The following is a 13330-nucleotide window of genomic DNA, read 5'->3' as shown; positions in this document are numbered from 1 at the left end:
TAAGGAGCTGCCTGTCTGTCCGCCCATAAGGTTCTCTTCCGTCCCTCATCCTGCTTCACTGGGAAGGCAGCACAACAAGAGACGCTGCGCAGCGATCCCTCTTGCTGTTCTGGCTTCAGTGATAGCTGCGCAGCCTGCATTCGCTCCATAAGACGCACACACATTTCCCCTTACTTTTTAGGAGGGAAAAAGTGTGTCTTATGGAGCAAAAAATACGGTGCATGAAAATGAAACAGGCAAAGTAGATGAAGCAAGAGAGAGAGAGAGATCAGTGGAGAGACAGGCGAACAGCATCTCTGTTTCGCTCTGACTCGGGACAAGGCGGCTTCCGGCGGACCCTCAAGAAGGAGGGCATCAAACTGAAGGCAGCTGTACATGCCAAGGGACCATCACCCTAGAGGCTCTTGGGAGATGGAAGGGAAAGGACTCCCCTCCTCGAGCCGAAAAGGGAGGGGGTTATTCTTTCGGGCAGCCTTGAACCTGCTTAGAGAGGGAGGAGAAAAGCGGGGGAAGGCTTGCTCTTACCTATCAAACATTCCTCGCCCTGTTGCTTCCATCCTGAGCAGCAGACGAATCCAGCAGAGCTGTAGGCAGAGAAAGAGAGCGCATTAGAAAAGGCTTGGCTTGAAGAAAAGAAAAGGTAACATTTTTTCTCCCCAGTCCGAGGGCTGCACTCCCCCAATGGTGACTTTATGGGGGCCACATGCCAGTGGTGAGAAGGGCCAAACGCACATGAGCTGGGGCAGTGTAGTGCTTAAGAGTGTCAAACTAGGACCTGGGAGAAGCCAAGGGTTCAAATCCTCCCACCTGGAGATATAAATGCAGTAAGCAAATAAAGTAGAAGGGGCAGAGGAGCGGATGTGGTTCTTTAGGCTGGATTTGGGGGCTGGAACCCTCATCTCCCAGGCTATAAAAGGTAAAGGGACCCCTGACCATTAGGTCCAGTCGTGACCGACTCTGGGGGTTGTGGCACTCATCTTGCTTTATTGGCCGAGGGAGCCGGCGTACAGCTTCCGGGTCATGTGGCCAGCATGACTAAGCCGCTTCTGGCGAACCAGAGCAGCGCACGGAAACGCCATTTACCTTCCCGCCGGAGCGGTACCTATTTATCTACTTGCACTCTGACGTGCTTTCGAACTGCTAGGTTGGCAGGAGCAGGGACCGAGCAACGGGAGCTCACCCCGTTGTGGGGATTCAAACCACCGACCTTCTGATCGGCAAGTCCTAGGCTCTGTGGTTTAACCCACAGCGCCACCTGCGTCCCTTCTCCCAGGCTATAGTCCTCATTTAATCTCCATAACCAACCCGTTCCTTAAATGTGCATAAGGGAGATTCACCTTTAATTGGGAATGAAACTGAATTTTTGCTGCATCCCGAGTCAGTCCCAGGGGCTGTTTCAAGATCTCAAAAAAAAAAAAAGGTCATGTGAAACCCCCTTCCCAGATTCTGTCTGGGTGCACACCCCAATAAAGCTCTTAGAATGCTGATATAAAGAACTGCTCATTTCACACAACTGGCATCAAGCTGGTTAAGCGACAAGATTCCCACCAGCTAATGCCCACAATGATGTCACTGGCTCCCTCTTGCATTTTCCCACCCAACATCGAACGTATATATTAAAATCACATGGTGAGCCCCACAGCCTGGCCCCATGATGTTTTGCTATCCCAGAAAAAAATATTCTTAGGGGAACCAGAACAGAAGTGGATGACCCAAAAGCAAGCGGTGTGGGAATTTGGGTGTGGGGGGGATTCCCATACAAATTAAGATAGAGTAATTTTTGAATTTGTATTGGAAGATTTCTTGACACCCTAGAAAAAGATATCATGCAGTATGTTGAATTTAGTAAACAGCTGAAAGGTTGACTAATATGCCATTATTTTAAACCCTTGGTGTTCACAGCTCTCTCTGATGCTGAAAACAGAGGGGGAGGTGAAAACTCTTGAGGATTTAAAAATAATTAAAATGAAAGGAGGCTGGTACTGTGTTTGAAATTGCCATTTGTTCGTTGCTACTAATGAACTTCGCATGGGACACGGGTGGCTCTGTGGTCTATACCACTGAGCCTTGGGCTTGCTGATCAGAAGGTCAGCAGTTCGAATCCCCACAACTGGGTGAGCTCCCGTTGCTCGGTCCCTGCTCCTGCCAACCTAGCAGTTTGAAAGCACATCAAAGTGCAAGTAGATAAATAGGTACCGCTCCGGCGGGAAGGTAAACAGCGTTTCCGTGCGCTGCTCTGGTTCGCCAAAAGCGGCTTAGTCATGCTGGCCACATGACCCGGAAGCTGTACGCCAGCTCCCTCGGCCAATAAAGCGAGATGAGCGCCGCAACCCCAAAGTCGTCCGTGACTGGACCTAATGGTCAGGGGTCCCTTTACCCTTTACCTAATGAACTTATGAAATGGATTTTCCCCAAATTTTGGAAAATTATTTTCCCATCCAAAAGGAGCACTTCTGGCCTTCCAGAATTCCTGAGGGGCACATCTGGGAGGATATGGAACTGCAGGATTGAGCACACAACACAGAATGGCAGCAAGCACATCAGTGGTGGCTTGGTATGTACCATATTAAATACTGTACAAGCAAAACACAACTTATTTATTTATCTGTTGTGTTCATAGCTCACTCTCTTCCAGGAAGGTTAGTGAAAACTGAGAGGAAATTGGAGGGGAGTATGTGGGACCAGCTTCCATAAGACCTCCCTGGCTGCCTAGTGCCCTCTCATCAAACATGTGCTGTAATGTGGGGAGGGGGGGTGTAGCCCAGAGCTCTTTATCTGAATGGAGCCATTATCCAAAGACCTGCGCTCGCACACAAACACACAGGGATGGATGACTCTTTTCAATTTTTCGTCTTTTCTCTTTCTCAAATCTTAACCTCAGCTCTCCACATTTCTTTAGCCATTTGCAATTTTAAAAAATATATCATGGAAATCCATCAACTTTTCAGTCCAAATTTTCCCTTAATAATACACGTTGATTGCCAGCCATTTCTCCCTGAACATAATGCAATTATTTGGAAGTGAACTTCACAAACACGGGCATACTTTAACCTGAATATAACACACTTTGGGCTGTAGAGCTGTACTGCAAAGTGCACTATAGTGTGACTTTTCAAAGGGTGGTTTATGTAGCCTTTCAGAGAGTTCAGGAAGATTGCCTTTAAATGGGACCCAAACTGGCACTGTTACAGCCACCAAATAATACCCATACCACGACTTTTAGTGTTTTAGCACCCAGACATTGGAACTCTCTGCCTCTTGATATCAGGCAAGGAGATTTTGCTGTCCTTTTTTCCCACTGCCTGCTTAAAGCATTTTTGTCCAGGAAAGGCTACCCAGGCTGCCCTCCAGATGTTCTGGACTACAATTCCCATCAGCCCCAGAAATGCACCGCCATGCTGGCTGGGGCTGATGGGAGTTGTAGTCCGTAAAACATCTGCTAGGCAACAGGTTTTGGGATAGCTGCTCTAAGCACATGAATTTGTCTAGAGCACCAGAATGGAAAGCTTCCAGTTTTCCGTACAAAAACCCACTCCCCAAATATTCTGGATTTCGACAGCCTAACGAGGGGGAGAGCTCAGTTGCCGTTACTGCTGAACAACTGGAAGTCCGAATGTTTGGGCACTCTAAAGAAACACGAAAATCTACTAACAGGTTTCAAGCTGAGGCAGTGTGGTGCAGCAATTAGAGCGTCGGATCTGCAAAACCAGGGTTCAAATCCTCACTCAGCCACCAAACTCACTGGGTGTGAGGCCAGTTACTGCCTCTCAGCCTATCCTACCTTCCAGCATTGTTATGGGGATTAAATAGGGGCAGGGAGAGCCATGTACACCGCCTTGAGCTCCTTGAAGAGACAGGCTAGAATTAAAGATGATAAATGAAATAAGCTCCTTTCTGATCTCCCCTAGAGTTGGAGGCAAATTTTGATACTGGGTTTTGAGGTTTGGACTGCCATACATTTAAAACAGCCATCTTGCAAGAATCCCAGGAACCGTAGTTTGTTAAACGCGCTGGGAACTGTAGCTCTGTGAGGGGTAAAGGTAAAGGGACCCCTGACCATTAGGTCAGGAAGGTAAACAGTTTGCAAGTCGTGACCAACTCTGGGATGGCGGCGCTCATCTCGCTTTATTGGCCGAGGGAGCCGGCGTACAGCTTCTGGGTCATGTGGCCAGCGTGACTAAGCCGCTTCTTGCAAACCAGAGCAGTGCACGGAAATGCTGTTTACCTTCCCGTTGGAGTGGTACCTATTTATCTACTTGCACTTTGACATGCTTTTGAACTTCTAGGTGGGCAGGAGCAGGGACCGAGCAACGGGAGCTCACCCCGTCGTGGGGATTCGAACCACCGACCTTCTGATTGGCAAGTCCTAGGCTCTGTGGTTTAACCCATAGTGCCACCCACATCCCTCTGTGAGGGGTAAACGATGGTTATTTTGGGTCCGTGTGCTTTAACTGTGGGGAGAATCTTTTGGGGCCCTTCAGCCTGTGAGCAAGTACAGTTAATCTGGCTTTGTGGATCCCGCTGTTTGATGAAGCCCCCCTTGGAGGGCGCCCACCCAAATACCCTAAAAGAAGAAGAAGAAGAAGAAGAAGAAGAAGAAGAAGAAGAAGAAGAAGAAGAAGCAGCAGCAGCAGCTAAACCACATTTCTGCCCCTCTCCCATCGAATTGTGACCAGCTTTTCCCTTTATCACAAAACAGACTTTGTCTCGGTCAGGAAAAACAAGGACCAGAGAGCGTTTCTGGGGTGTGTGTTTGTCTGTGTTTTTTGGGGGGGCGGTTATGGTAAAAGCGCGAGAGAGAAACCTCATCCAGAAATTCCACAGCAGAGCCTGCAAAGCCCTCTCGCCTAAGCGAGCTTGTTTGCAAGAGTTTAAATCGAAAACAGATGTACCGTCTCTTTCCATCGGGTTTTAAGTTACACTTGGAAGGGGGATGGCGGGTGGGTTTCTTCCCCCCCCTTTTGGCGTGCCGTTTTGTTCTTTGATGGAAAAAATGGGGGGGTACCTGTCAAGAAGGGGAGGGGATCCCCTGAAATGTCAGAAATGGTTTCTTGCTTCTATTGCCATAATTTTTATTTGGGGGAGCAGCCCTGGCACGATTTGGCTCTCAGTGGGCAATGTGCCCTGTGTGTGTGTGTAAAGTGGTTACCTTGGCAAGATGGGGGAGGAAGGGGGAACCGAAACCCCCACATCTTGAGACCGTTAAGTATAGGATGGGGTTAATCCTCTGGAAAGCGGTTTTTGCTGGAGGGTTAGGGGAAAGCAGAGGCTTCCAATGAGAGTCTGCTGCTGCTGCTGGTATCATCCACAGCCTAAATACAGGGTTCCAATAGACTGTCTCAATTAACACCCACCACCCCGAGGGCCCCCTTTAATCCCAGTGAGGTGGGGGTGGGCTTCAAGTTAACCTCCCCCCCCCCGCCCATCCTTGCAAGCAAGCCTAAAAGTGACCATCGCATACCTAAAAGACGGGATTCTCTCAACTCTCGAGGGATGCCCCCTCCCGAGAGGAAATTGGTTCAAGCAGGCACGAGAGGTCTCCAAGCGACGAGGGAAGGGGTTTGGGAGGAAGCTGTCGAAAATGCCTGAAGGAAATCCACGCGGGACGACAGTGGGAGTGGGGAGAAAGCCTGTCCAGCCAGCAGGAGGGAGGGAGGGGATATGGACCCCTTGTTTGCACACACCCCCCCTTTGGAAAGGAGCACACAACCCAGCTGACATGATGGGGAAGGGGGGGGAGTGTCACCCACCTGTCCCAAAAGCCACCAGCACTGCCTCTTAGCCCAGCTAGGAGAACTCACCAAACTTTTTTTTTTTTAAAGGGAGACATAATGGCAGTCGGGAGGCCCTCCATCAATCTCCACATCTGGTTCAAGAAGGGACATCTTCTCTGCCCCGTCTCTCCTCCCACACACGTCCCATGCCAAGAGACACTGGTTGCTGGGGGCTGGGGGAGAGAAGCTTGCGGGACGGGTGGAAGGAAGAGACCCCCCCCTCTTCCAGGAAGTTTGGGGGAGCGGGCATCATGTACGGAAGGGATTAGAAGGCATATCCTATCTCCTTAGAAAGGCCGGGGGCCAGATGTGGAGCAGCATCACACTGGTGGACCAGGATTCTATCCACCCAGCCCCAGTAATAAAGGAAAAAGCAGTAACCCTGAGCCATACTGAAGACACCCGCGCCCCAAATGAATGTCTAACATAACACAATAGCGTCCCTGCGCCTCTTCCAAGGGCGCGGACGCACGAGACGAAACGAAATCCAAGCCTCTGGCTGCTTCAAACGAGGCGGGTAGGGGGAAAGTGGCTTCCCAGAAGCGCCCCAGCACACCCCATGGAGCAGAGCCCTCTCCGCGCGTCTCCATTCCCCGCGCGTAAAAACTTGGCAAGGGGGGGTCTCGCTGGCGCGCCCCGGACCTCTCTCCCCGCGACGGCTCGCTCTTGCTTACCCCGGCGCCGGGCACACGTTCCTCCCGCGGGGATTCAGCTCCTGGGCGGCCGCCGCCGCCGCCCCACAACCCAGCAGGAGAAGGAGAAGGAGCAGTAGCGAGAGGAGGAGCGCGCTGCAGCCGACGGCGGCGTCTCCATCTCCGGCGCGCCGGGCCCTCCGCGGCGGCTTCTCCATGCGCTCTGGGGCCCTTCTCGGGCAGCCTGGCTCCCCAGCGGCGGCTCCGGCTCCTCCTGGCTGCTGCCTGCTGCAAGAGCCCGGCCGGAAGCTGCAGTGCGAGCGCCGCCGCTGCCTCCTGCTCGCCCCTCGCGGCGGCGGCAGGAGGGGCGGCCGGCCAGCCAGGAAATGCCGCATTGGTTCTCCCTCCTCCCGGGTCAGGCGCTCCGGCGGCGGAGAGAGAGGGAAGGAGATCCAGGGACGGAGGCGGCTGCTGCTGGTCCTGGCTGGAGGGCTGCAGCTCCGAAGGAGGTGGCTGCGGTGGGGGTCCTTATTTGGGGGCCTTCAGTGGGGTGCATAGGAGCCAACTCCAACCCCCCCAAACTAATAGGCATTGCTATTCAAATTGTGTGTGCGCGCCACGTCTTGTGATCGATTATACAGGGTGGGGCTTACTCCCCCCCCAATCTTTTATTCAAGTTGATTCCCCTGGTGTGGTGGCGTCCTGGTGTGGGGGGCAGGGGGGGAAAGGCCCAAGCGCAGTCTTAAACTCCCTAGTTTAGGATCGCACGGTTTGATTCACCGCCAGTGGTTCTGGCCACCTCCCCAGTCGATTCCCTAAACTCATCCCCGGTGCCCGCTACCCTATAAAAAGCGTTATTCAGGATAGCAGTTTGCACGAAGGAAGAGAATAACGCAATGAAATTTCATACAGTAGCAACTGGTTTCGTTGAATGAAAATCCAATTAAAACTCTTCAGTTTAATTGATTCAGCAAAACTGATGAACTTGATACAGTCATACCAGCTTTTCACAGTCATTTGCACCTGTGGCATCCTCTTGCATGCAAGAAGTGGTAGGATGCTTCTGTTCAGAGAGCAGGATTCTTCAGCCACTAAATGCACCTGGGTAGAGATGAATGCTTTCATACGCCTCCTAGAGCTGGAAGGGGTGCCAAGGGTCATCTAGTCCAGCCCCCCTGCAATCACAGCTAAATAAGCCCTGATAGATGGCCATCCAATGTCTGTTTAAAAACCTCCAGCGAAGGAGAGTCCACTCCCTTCCAAGGGTATCCTTTCCATGGTCAAACAGCTCTTACCCTCAGAAAGTTCTTCAGAAAGTGTCAGAATCTCATTTCCTGTCATTTGAACCCATTAGTTCAGGTACTCCCCGCTGGAGCAGGAGAAAACAAGCTTGCTCCATCTTCCATGGGACAACCCTTTAGATATTTGAAGATGGCTTTCATATCACCCCTCAGTCTCCTCCAAGCTAAATATATCCAACTTCCTCAACCATTCCTCATAAGGCTTGATTTCCAGACACTTTTATCATCTTGGTCACCTTTCTCTGCACACATTCTAGGTTGTCAATATCCTTCTTAAACGAAGGTGACAGGAAACTGAAAAGTGAATACAGTCATACCTCTGGATAAATACGCTTCAGGTTGAGCGCTTTTGGGTTGCGCTCCGGGGCGACCCGGAAGTAACGGAGCACATTACTTCCAGGTTTCACCGCTCGTGCATGCGTAGACAGTCAAAATGATGTCACACACATGTGCAGAAGTGGCAAAATGCGACCCCCGCACGCGCAGTCACGTCTTATGTTCTGTTCGGGATGCAAACGGGGCTCCGGAACGGATCCCGTTCGCATCCCTAGGTACCACTGTAGAGTAGTACCTTGGGTTACAGATGCATCAGGTTACAGACGCTTTGGGTTACAAACTCCGTTAACCAGGAAGCGTTAAGAACTTTGCCCCAGGATAAGAACAGAAATCACAGCAGCACAGCAGCAGCAGGAGGCCCCATTAGCGAAAGCCCGCCTCAGATTAAGAACCGTTTCAGGTTAAGAACAGACCTCTGGAACGAATTAAGTTCTTAACCCAAGGTACCACTGTAGTGATGGCAACAGGAGCAGCTCACTAGAGAGGGCATTCCACAACTACGGAACTGCCACCAAAATGGCCCTGCCACAAGGCAGCGCTCACTGGGGAGACCACCAAGCCTCGTGTCCCAATCATAGGATGAACTTTGAACTGGCTCACTGTTGAGTATTGTCTGGTTCCTCTTTCAACATCAGCCAGCTTGCGTGCTTCTTTCAGCTCTTCAGGTGCCAAAGGACTCAAGCTTCCATCAGCCCCAGCCAGCATGACCAATGGTTAGTGTCAGGTGGCAGTGGATCCAACCCCCATGGCAGGTTGCCAGGAATGGATGAGACAAGCAAAAGTTCTTACCAACTGCTTTTTATTCAATATTCACAGAGAGAGGCTTGGAAATGCAGTCTCTTGGAAATAATGGCATTGCCCTGAGTGAGTCTCCACTAACTCCCTCTATCTCTTCATGCGTCATCACTATGGGTGCTGAGAAGTGCCCTTTGCCTCTGAGCCCTTTGCTCTCCTACTTTCAATGCTTGCCGGTTTTTGGGAGGGAGGGGCGGTCTGCAACGCTTTCTAAAGACACTGTCTGCTGTTCCCCATCTGGTGCTTCTTCTCCCTTCTCTCCCAGCTCCCCCCCACCCCTTATCTGCCTCTGAGCTGTGATCTCCCTCAAAGCCCTGTTTTAATTCTGAACTGTCGTCTTCTTCTCTGAAAGGGTCAGGCTGGGCAAGCGGTCTCTAGCATTCCTCCTCTGCCCAGTCCCTGACAGTTAGGGATGCGGGAAAGTTGAGTCCAGCAGCATGTATAGGGCCACAGATTCCCCACTGCTCATATAATGCCAGATGGATGTGTGTGTGTGCATGTGTATGTATAACAATATAATCTCTGTTGCAGGGAGTTGTGCTCTACTGCCTATAGCTCAGTGGTACAACATCTGGTCCTAGGTTCAATCCCTGGCATCTCTGGGTAGGGCTGGGAGAGACCACCTGAAACTCTGGAGAGCTGCTGCCAGTCAGTGTAGACAATACTGAGCAAAATGGACCAAGGGTCTGCAGCAGCTCTCCACTGGTCCATATAGCTAAGGAATGTCTATGTGATGGATAGCCAACATAGCATCCTCCAGATGTTGTGGAATGCCTCTTTCACCAGGCAATAACCAGGTACGATGGGAGTTGTAGTCCAAAACATCTGGAAGCCTCTACATTGGCTGCGCCTGGTCCACACACAGGACTCTCGCTGGCACTGTGAACGGTGCAGGGCTTTTTCAAGTCTTGCTGATGTTGTCACGCAAACCATTTATGATCGCTGTACAATAAAATTGGAACACGCTTGATCTCCTCTGCCCTCTGCTGGACAAGATTTGTAACTTTAAAAAATGAAATACTTTGAGAGATTTTGCTTTCCCGTTAAGTTAAGGTGAAGGTAAAGGGACCCCTGACCATTAGGTCCAGTCGTGACCGACTCTGGGGTTGCGGTGCTCATCTCACTTTACTGGCCGAGGGAGCCGGTGTACAGCTTCCTGGTCATGTGGCCAGCATGACAAAGGGGCTTCTGGTGAACCAGAGCAGCGCACAGAAACGCCGTTTACCTTCCCGCCGGAGTGGTACCTATTTACTTGCACTTTGATGTGCTTTTGAATTGCTAGTTTGGCAGGAGCTGGGACCGAGCAACAGGAGCTCACCCCGTCACGGGGATTCGAACTGCTGACCTTCTGATCTGCAAGTCCTAGGCTCTGTGGTATAACCCACAGTGCTACCCGCGTCAGGCTGCTTCAAATAGGGATCTTCATTGCATACCACTTTCATTTGTAATGTTTCAGTTCCGATACAGTACTTTGCAATACTCTGGCTCATGTTTTAAGATCATGGTGCGGGAGAGGCCATGCCAGGCCTCATCCAACAACCAAGGAACAGTATCTGCTCCAACATTCACTTTCCTCTTCCCTTCACATCCCCTTTTCCTCTTGTATTATGTCTCTTCCATAGTGAGCTTGCAGGCAGGGATTGTTGTCTTCTACGTGCACAACGCTGTAGAAAATTTTAGACACTTTATGTTAAAAGTGTTAAATGAGAACGCTGAGCCATAGCCCACATTCTGTCCAGTAGTGCAAGAGTCCTTGCGTTAGGGGATGGCAGGGTTTAATAGCTGCAGAAGAAAGGAATCCAACACAACAGCTGCAAGAGCAGGAGCTTCTTCTGCATCCATCTTTGGTTATGCCTTTTGGTTTCCCCTTGTGCAACAGCATTCCATCAGCACAGCACAAATACCATTAATTGAGGGCTGGATCAAATGCAATCCCAAATCCCTGTGCTCCTGTCCCCCCCCTTCCATCCTACCCTCCCTCTCCCTGATCTGTTCCCCCACCTCTCAAGTCAGCCATCATTCCATGCTGTTGAGATCTTAGGAAGCTCTTAGCATGGGTTCCCCCATTTTTCTATACATTTTTGGTAATTTACCTTGTGTATAACGCCACCGTCAGTACCTCTCTAGTGGTTGGGTACTTTTGGTTGCATAAGCGGAAGTTCACATTAATATGCAAACAGGCATAGCTTGAAACAAAAGGGTTGCAGCATGGAGTGGTTTCCAGTCACACTGTTCCATCCCATCTTCCCATTCATTCATTCATTCCATTCATATCCTACCTTTTCCTGCAAGGAACTCAAGCTGGTATAGGCTTCCACCTCCCCATTTTATATGGGACGCGGGTGACGCTGTGGTCTAAACCACTGAGCCTCTTGGGCTTGCCGATCAGCTCCTGGCAACCCAGCAGTTTGAAAGCACACCAGTGCAAGTAGATAAATAGGTACCACTGTGGCGGGAAGGTAAATAGCATTTCAGTGTACTCTGGCACCCATCACAGTGTCCCGTTGTGCCAGAAGCGGCTTAGTCCTGCTGGCCACATAACCCGGAAAGCTGTCTGTCGACAAACACCAGCTCCCTTGGCCTGAAAGTGAGATGAGTGCTGCAACCCCATAGTCGCCTTTGACAGGGGTCCTTTACCTTTACCCCTATTTTATGCTCACACCAATCCTGTGAGGTAGTATAGGTTGAGAGTGAGCGATTGGCCCAAAGTCATCTATTGAGTTTTATGGCCAAGTGGGATTCAAACTCTGGTATCCCAGCTTCTAGCCTGAGAATTAACCAGTCTGGCTCCTCAATTTCTCAGTATTCTGCTTGTCTCCTTTGAGTACTTCTCTCTCCCTGTCAGGTGTTGTGTTTGTGTGTTCATATGTTGGCAAATACCAGCACATTGGATACCAAGAACTCAGGAGCATTCAAGGAAGCTCAACAGTGGAACAGGCAAAACAAAGTACAGTACTTCTTCACACACCACCTAGTGAAACTATGGAACTCACTCCCACAGGACGCAGCCATGGCACACATGCTGGATACAAGGCACAAGTGTTTTTATTTTGCAGCTTCCCCACAATGGCAGCGAAGTGCAAACTGATATTTCAGCATGCCTCCCCATTCACATTTATCCCATTTCTGCCAGGTGAAAGCACAACTGTTGCCAATGACTTGTTTGCAATATTAAGCCAACCTCACCCTGCTTGCAAATCTGGAAGCTCGCTCAGTGTGCCAGAGGCCTCAGAGAGGCAATGGGTGGGAGAGAGACCTGCCGGCAGGAGTAAGAGGCCCAGGCTGAACCCGTCCCCATAAGCATATCAGAAAAGCCTTGCTGGATTAGGGCAAAGGAGGTCTGTTCAGTTCAGCATCCTGTTCTCAGAGCAGCCAGCCAGAAGCCTATTATAGAACTCCTGCAAGCAAAACAGCTGTGAGGCAGCAATGCTTTTACATACCAGTTGCTGGAAACTGCAGGAGCAGGGAAGAGACACAGTTGGCTCAAGTCTTGCTTGTGGGTTTCCCAGAGGGATCTGCTTGGCCACTGTGAGAATAGGATGCTGGACTAAATGAGCCATTGGTCTGGTCCAGCAGTCTCTTATGTCCATAAGTACAACAGTGGTTTCTCCACTTGAGATTCCCATCCAGACTTTACTGCCACCGACAGTGCAGGCAGAATATAGTCACTGTGACTAGTCACCACCGATCGCCGTGGTTCTCCTGGGATAAACCTGTCAAGGTTTGTGAGTTTTATGGATGCAAAACTTTCTCAAAAAATGCTTGCAGCTATTGTTTATCTGCTTAGCCTGTGAGACTCAAGGTCAGTGCTCAGAGGCAAGGTAATCAATCTACCACTGAGCAGTTCTGTATTCTTTTCTATGTCTATCGTGTTTTGCTTTTGTAGCAGGGTGCACTCTTGAGTTGAGGTTTTGTGGGGATCCAGTAAGACCTTTTACGCTTATAGTAATAAGACTATTACTATAGGGATGCGGGTGGCACTGTGGTCTAAACCACTGAGCCTCTTGGGCTTGCCGATCAGAAGGTCAGTGGTTTGAATCCCCATGATGGTGTGAGCTCCCGTTGCTCCATCATAGCTCCTGCCAACCTAGCAGTTTGAAAGCACACCAGTGTAAGTAGATAAATAGGCACCACTGCGGCAGGAACGTAAATGGTGTTTCCACGCGCTCTGGTTTCCATCACGGTGTTCCGTTGCACCAGAAGTGGTTTAGTCCTGTTGGCCACATGACTTAGAAAGCTGTCTGTGGACAAACGCCAGCTCCCTCGGTCTGAAAGTGAGATGAGTGCTATAACCCCATAGTCGCTTTTGACTGGACTTAACCATCCAGGGGTCCTTTACCTTTTACCTAAACTATTACTGTTAAATTCTGCTGCCTTCGTGTGTGCCTCTTTGAACTCAGCACAGGAATTGCAGTCCACGCATCCAGCTATTCTGCTGCTTTCTGCCCATGCTCTGGAACTGCTGTACAGAGGCATGGAGACAGGGGTGTGT

General features: G+C 50.4%; 1 protein-coding gene across 1 annotated transcript in view; it reads right to left on the bottom strand.

Annotated features, from left to right (window-relative positions):
• Positions 1-6804, bottom strand: part of SCARF2 (scavenger receptor class F member 2) — a 49953-nt gene extending 43149 nt beyond the window's left edge. The window contains 4 exon segments of the mRNA XM_082203114.1: positions 526-584; positions 6449-6696; positions 6698-6783; positions 6786-6804. Coding sequence (XP_082059240.1) covers positions 526-584; positions 6449-6696; positions 6698-6783; positions 6786-6801 — 409 coding nt within the window. The 5' untranslated portion in view covers positions 6802-6804.
• Between the last annotated feature and the right edge of the window lie 6526 nt (positions 6805-13330).

Source organism: Podarcis vaucheri (genome assembly GCF_965113315.1).
Source record: "Podarcis vaucheri genome assembly, chromosome: 16".
NCBI classification, from domain to species: domain Eukaryota; kingdom Metazoa; phylum Chordata; class Lepidosauria; order Squamata; family Lacertidae; genus Podarcis; species Podarcis vaucheri.
The sequence above is the reverse complement of the archived record's forward strand: the minus strand, read 5'-3'. Positions and strand labels throughout refer to the sequence as shown.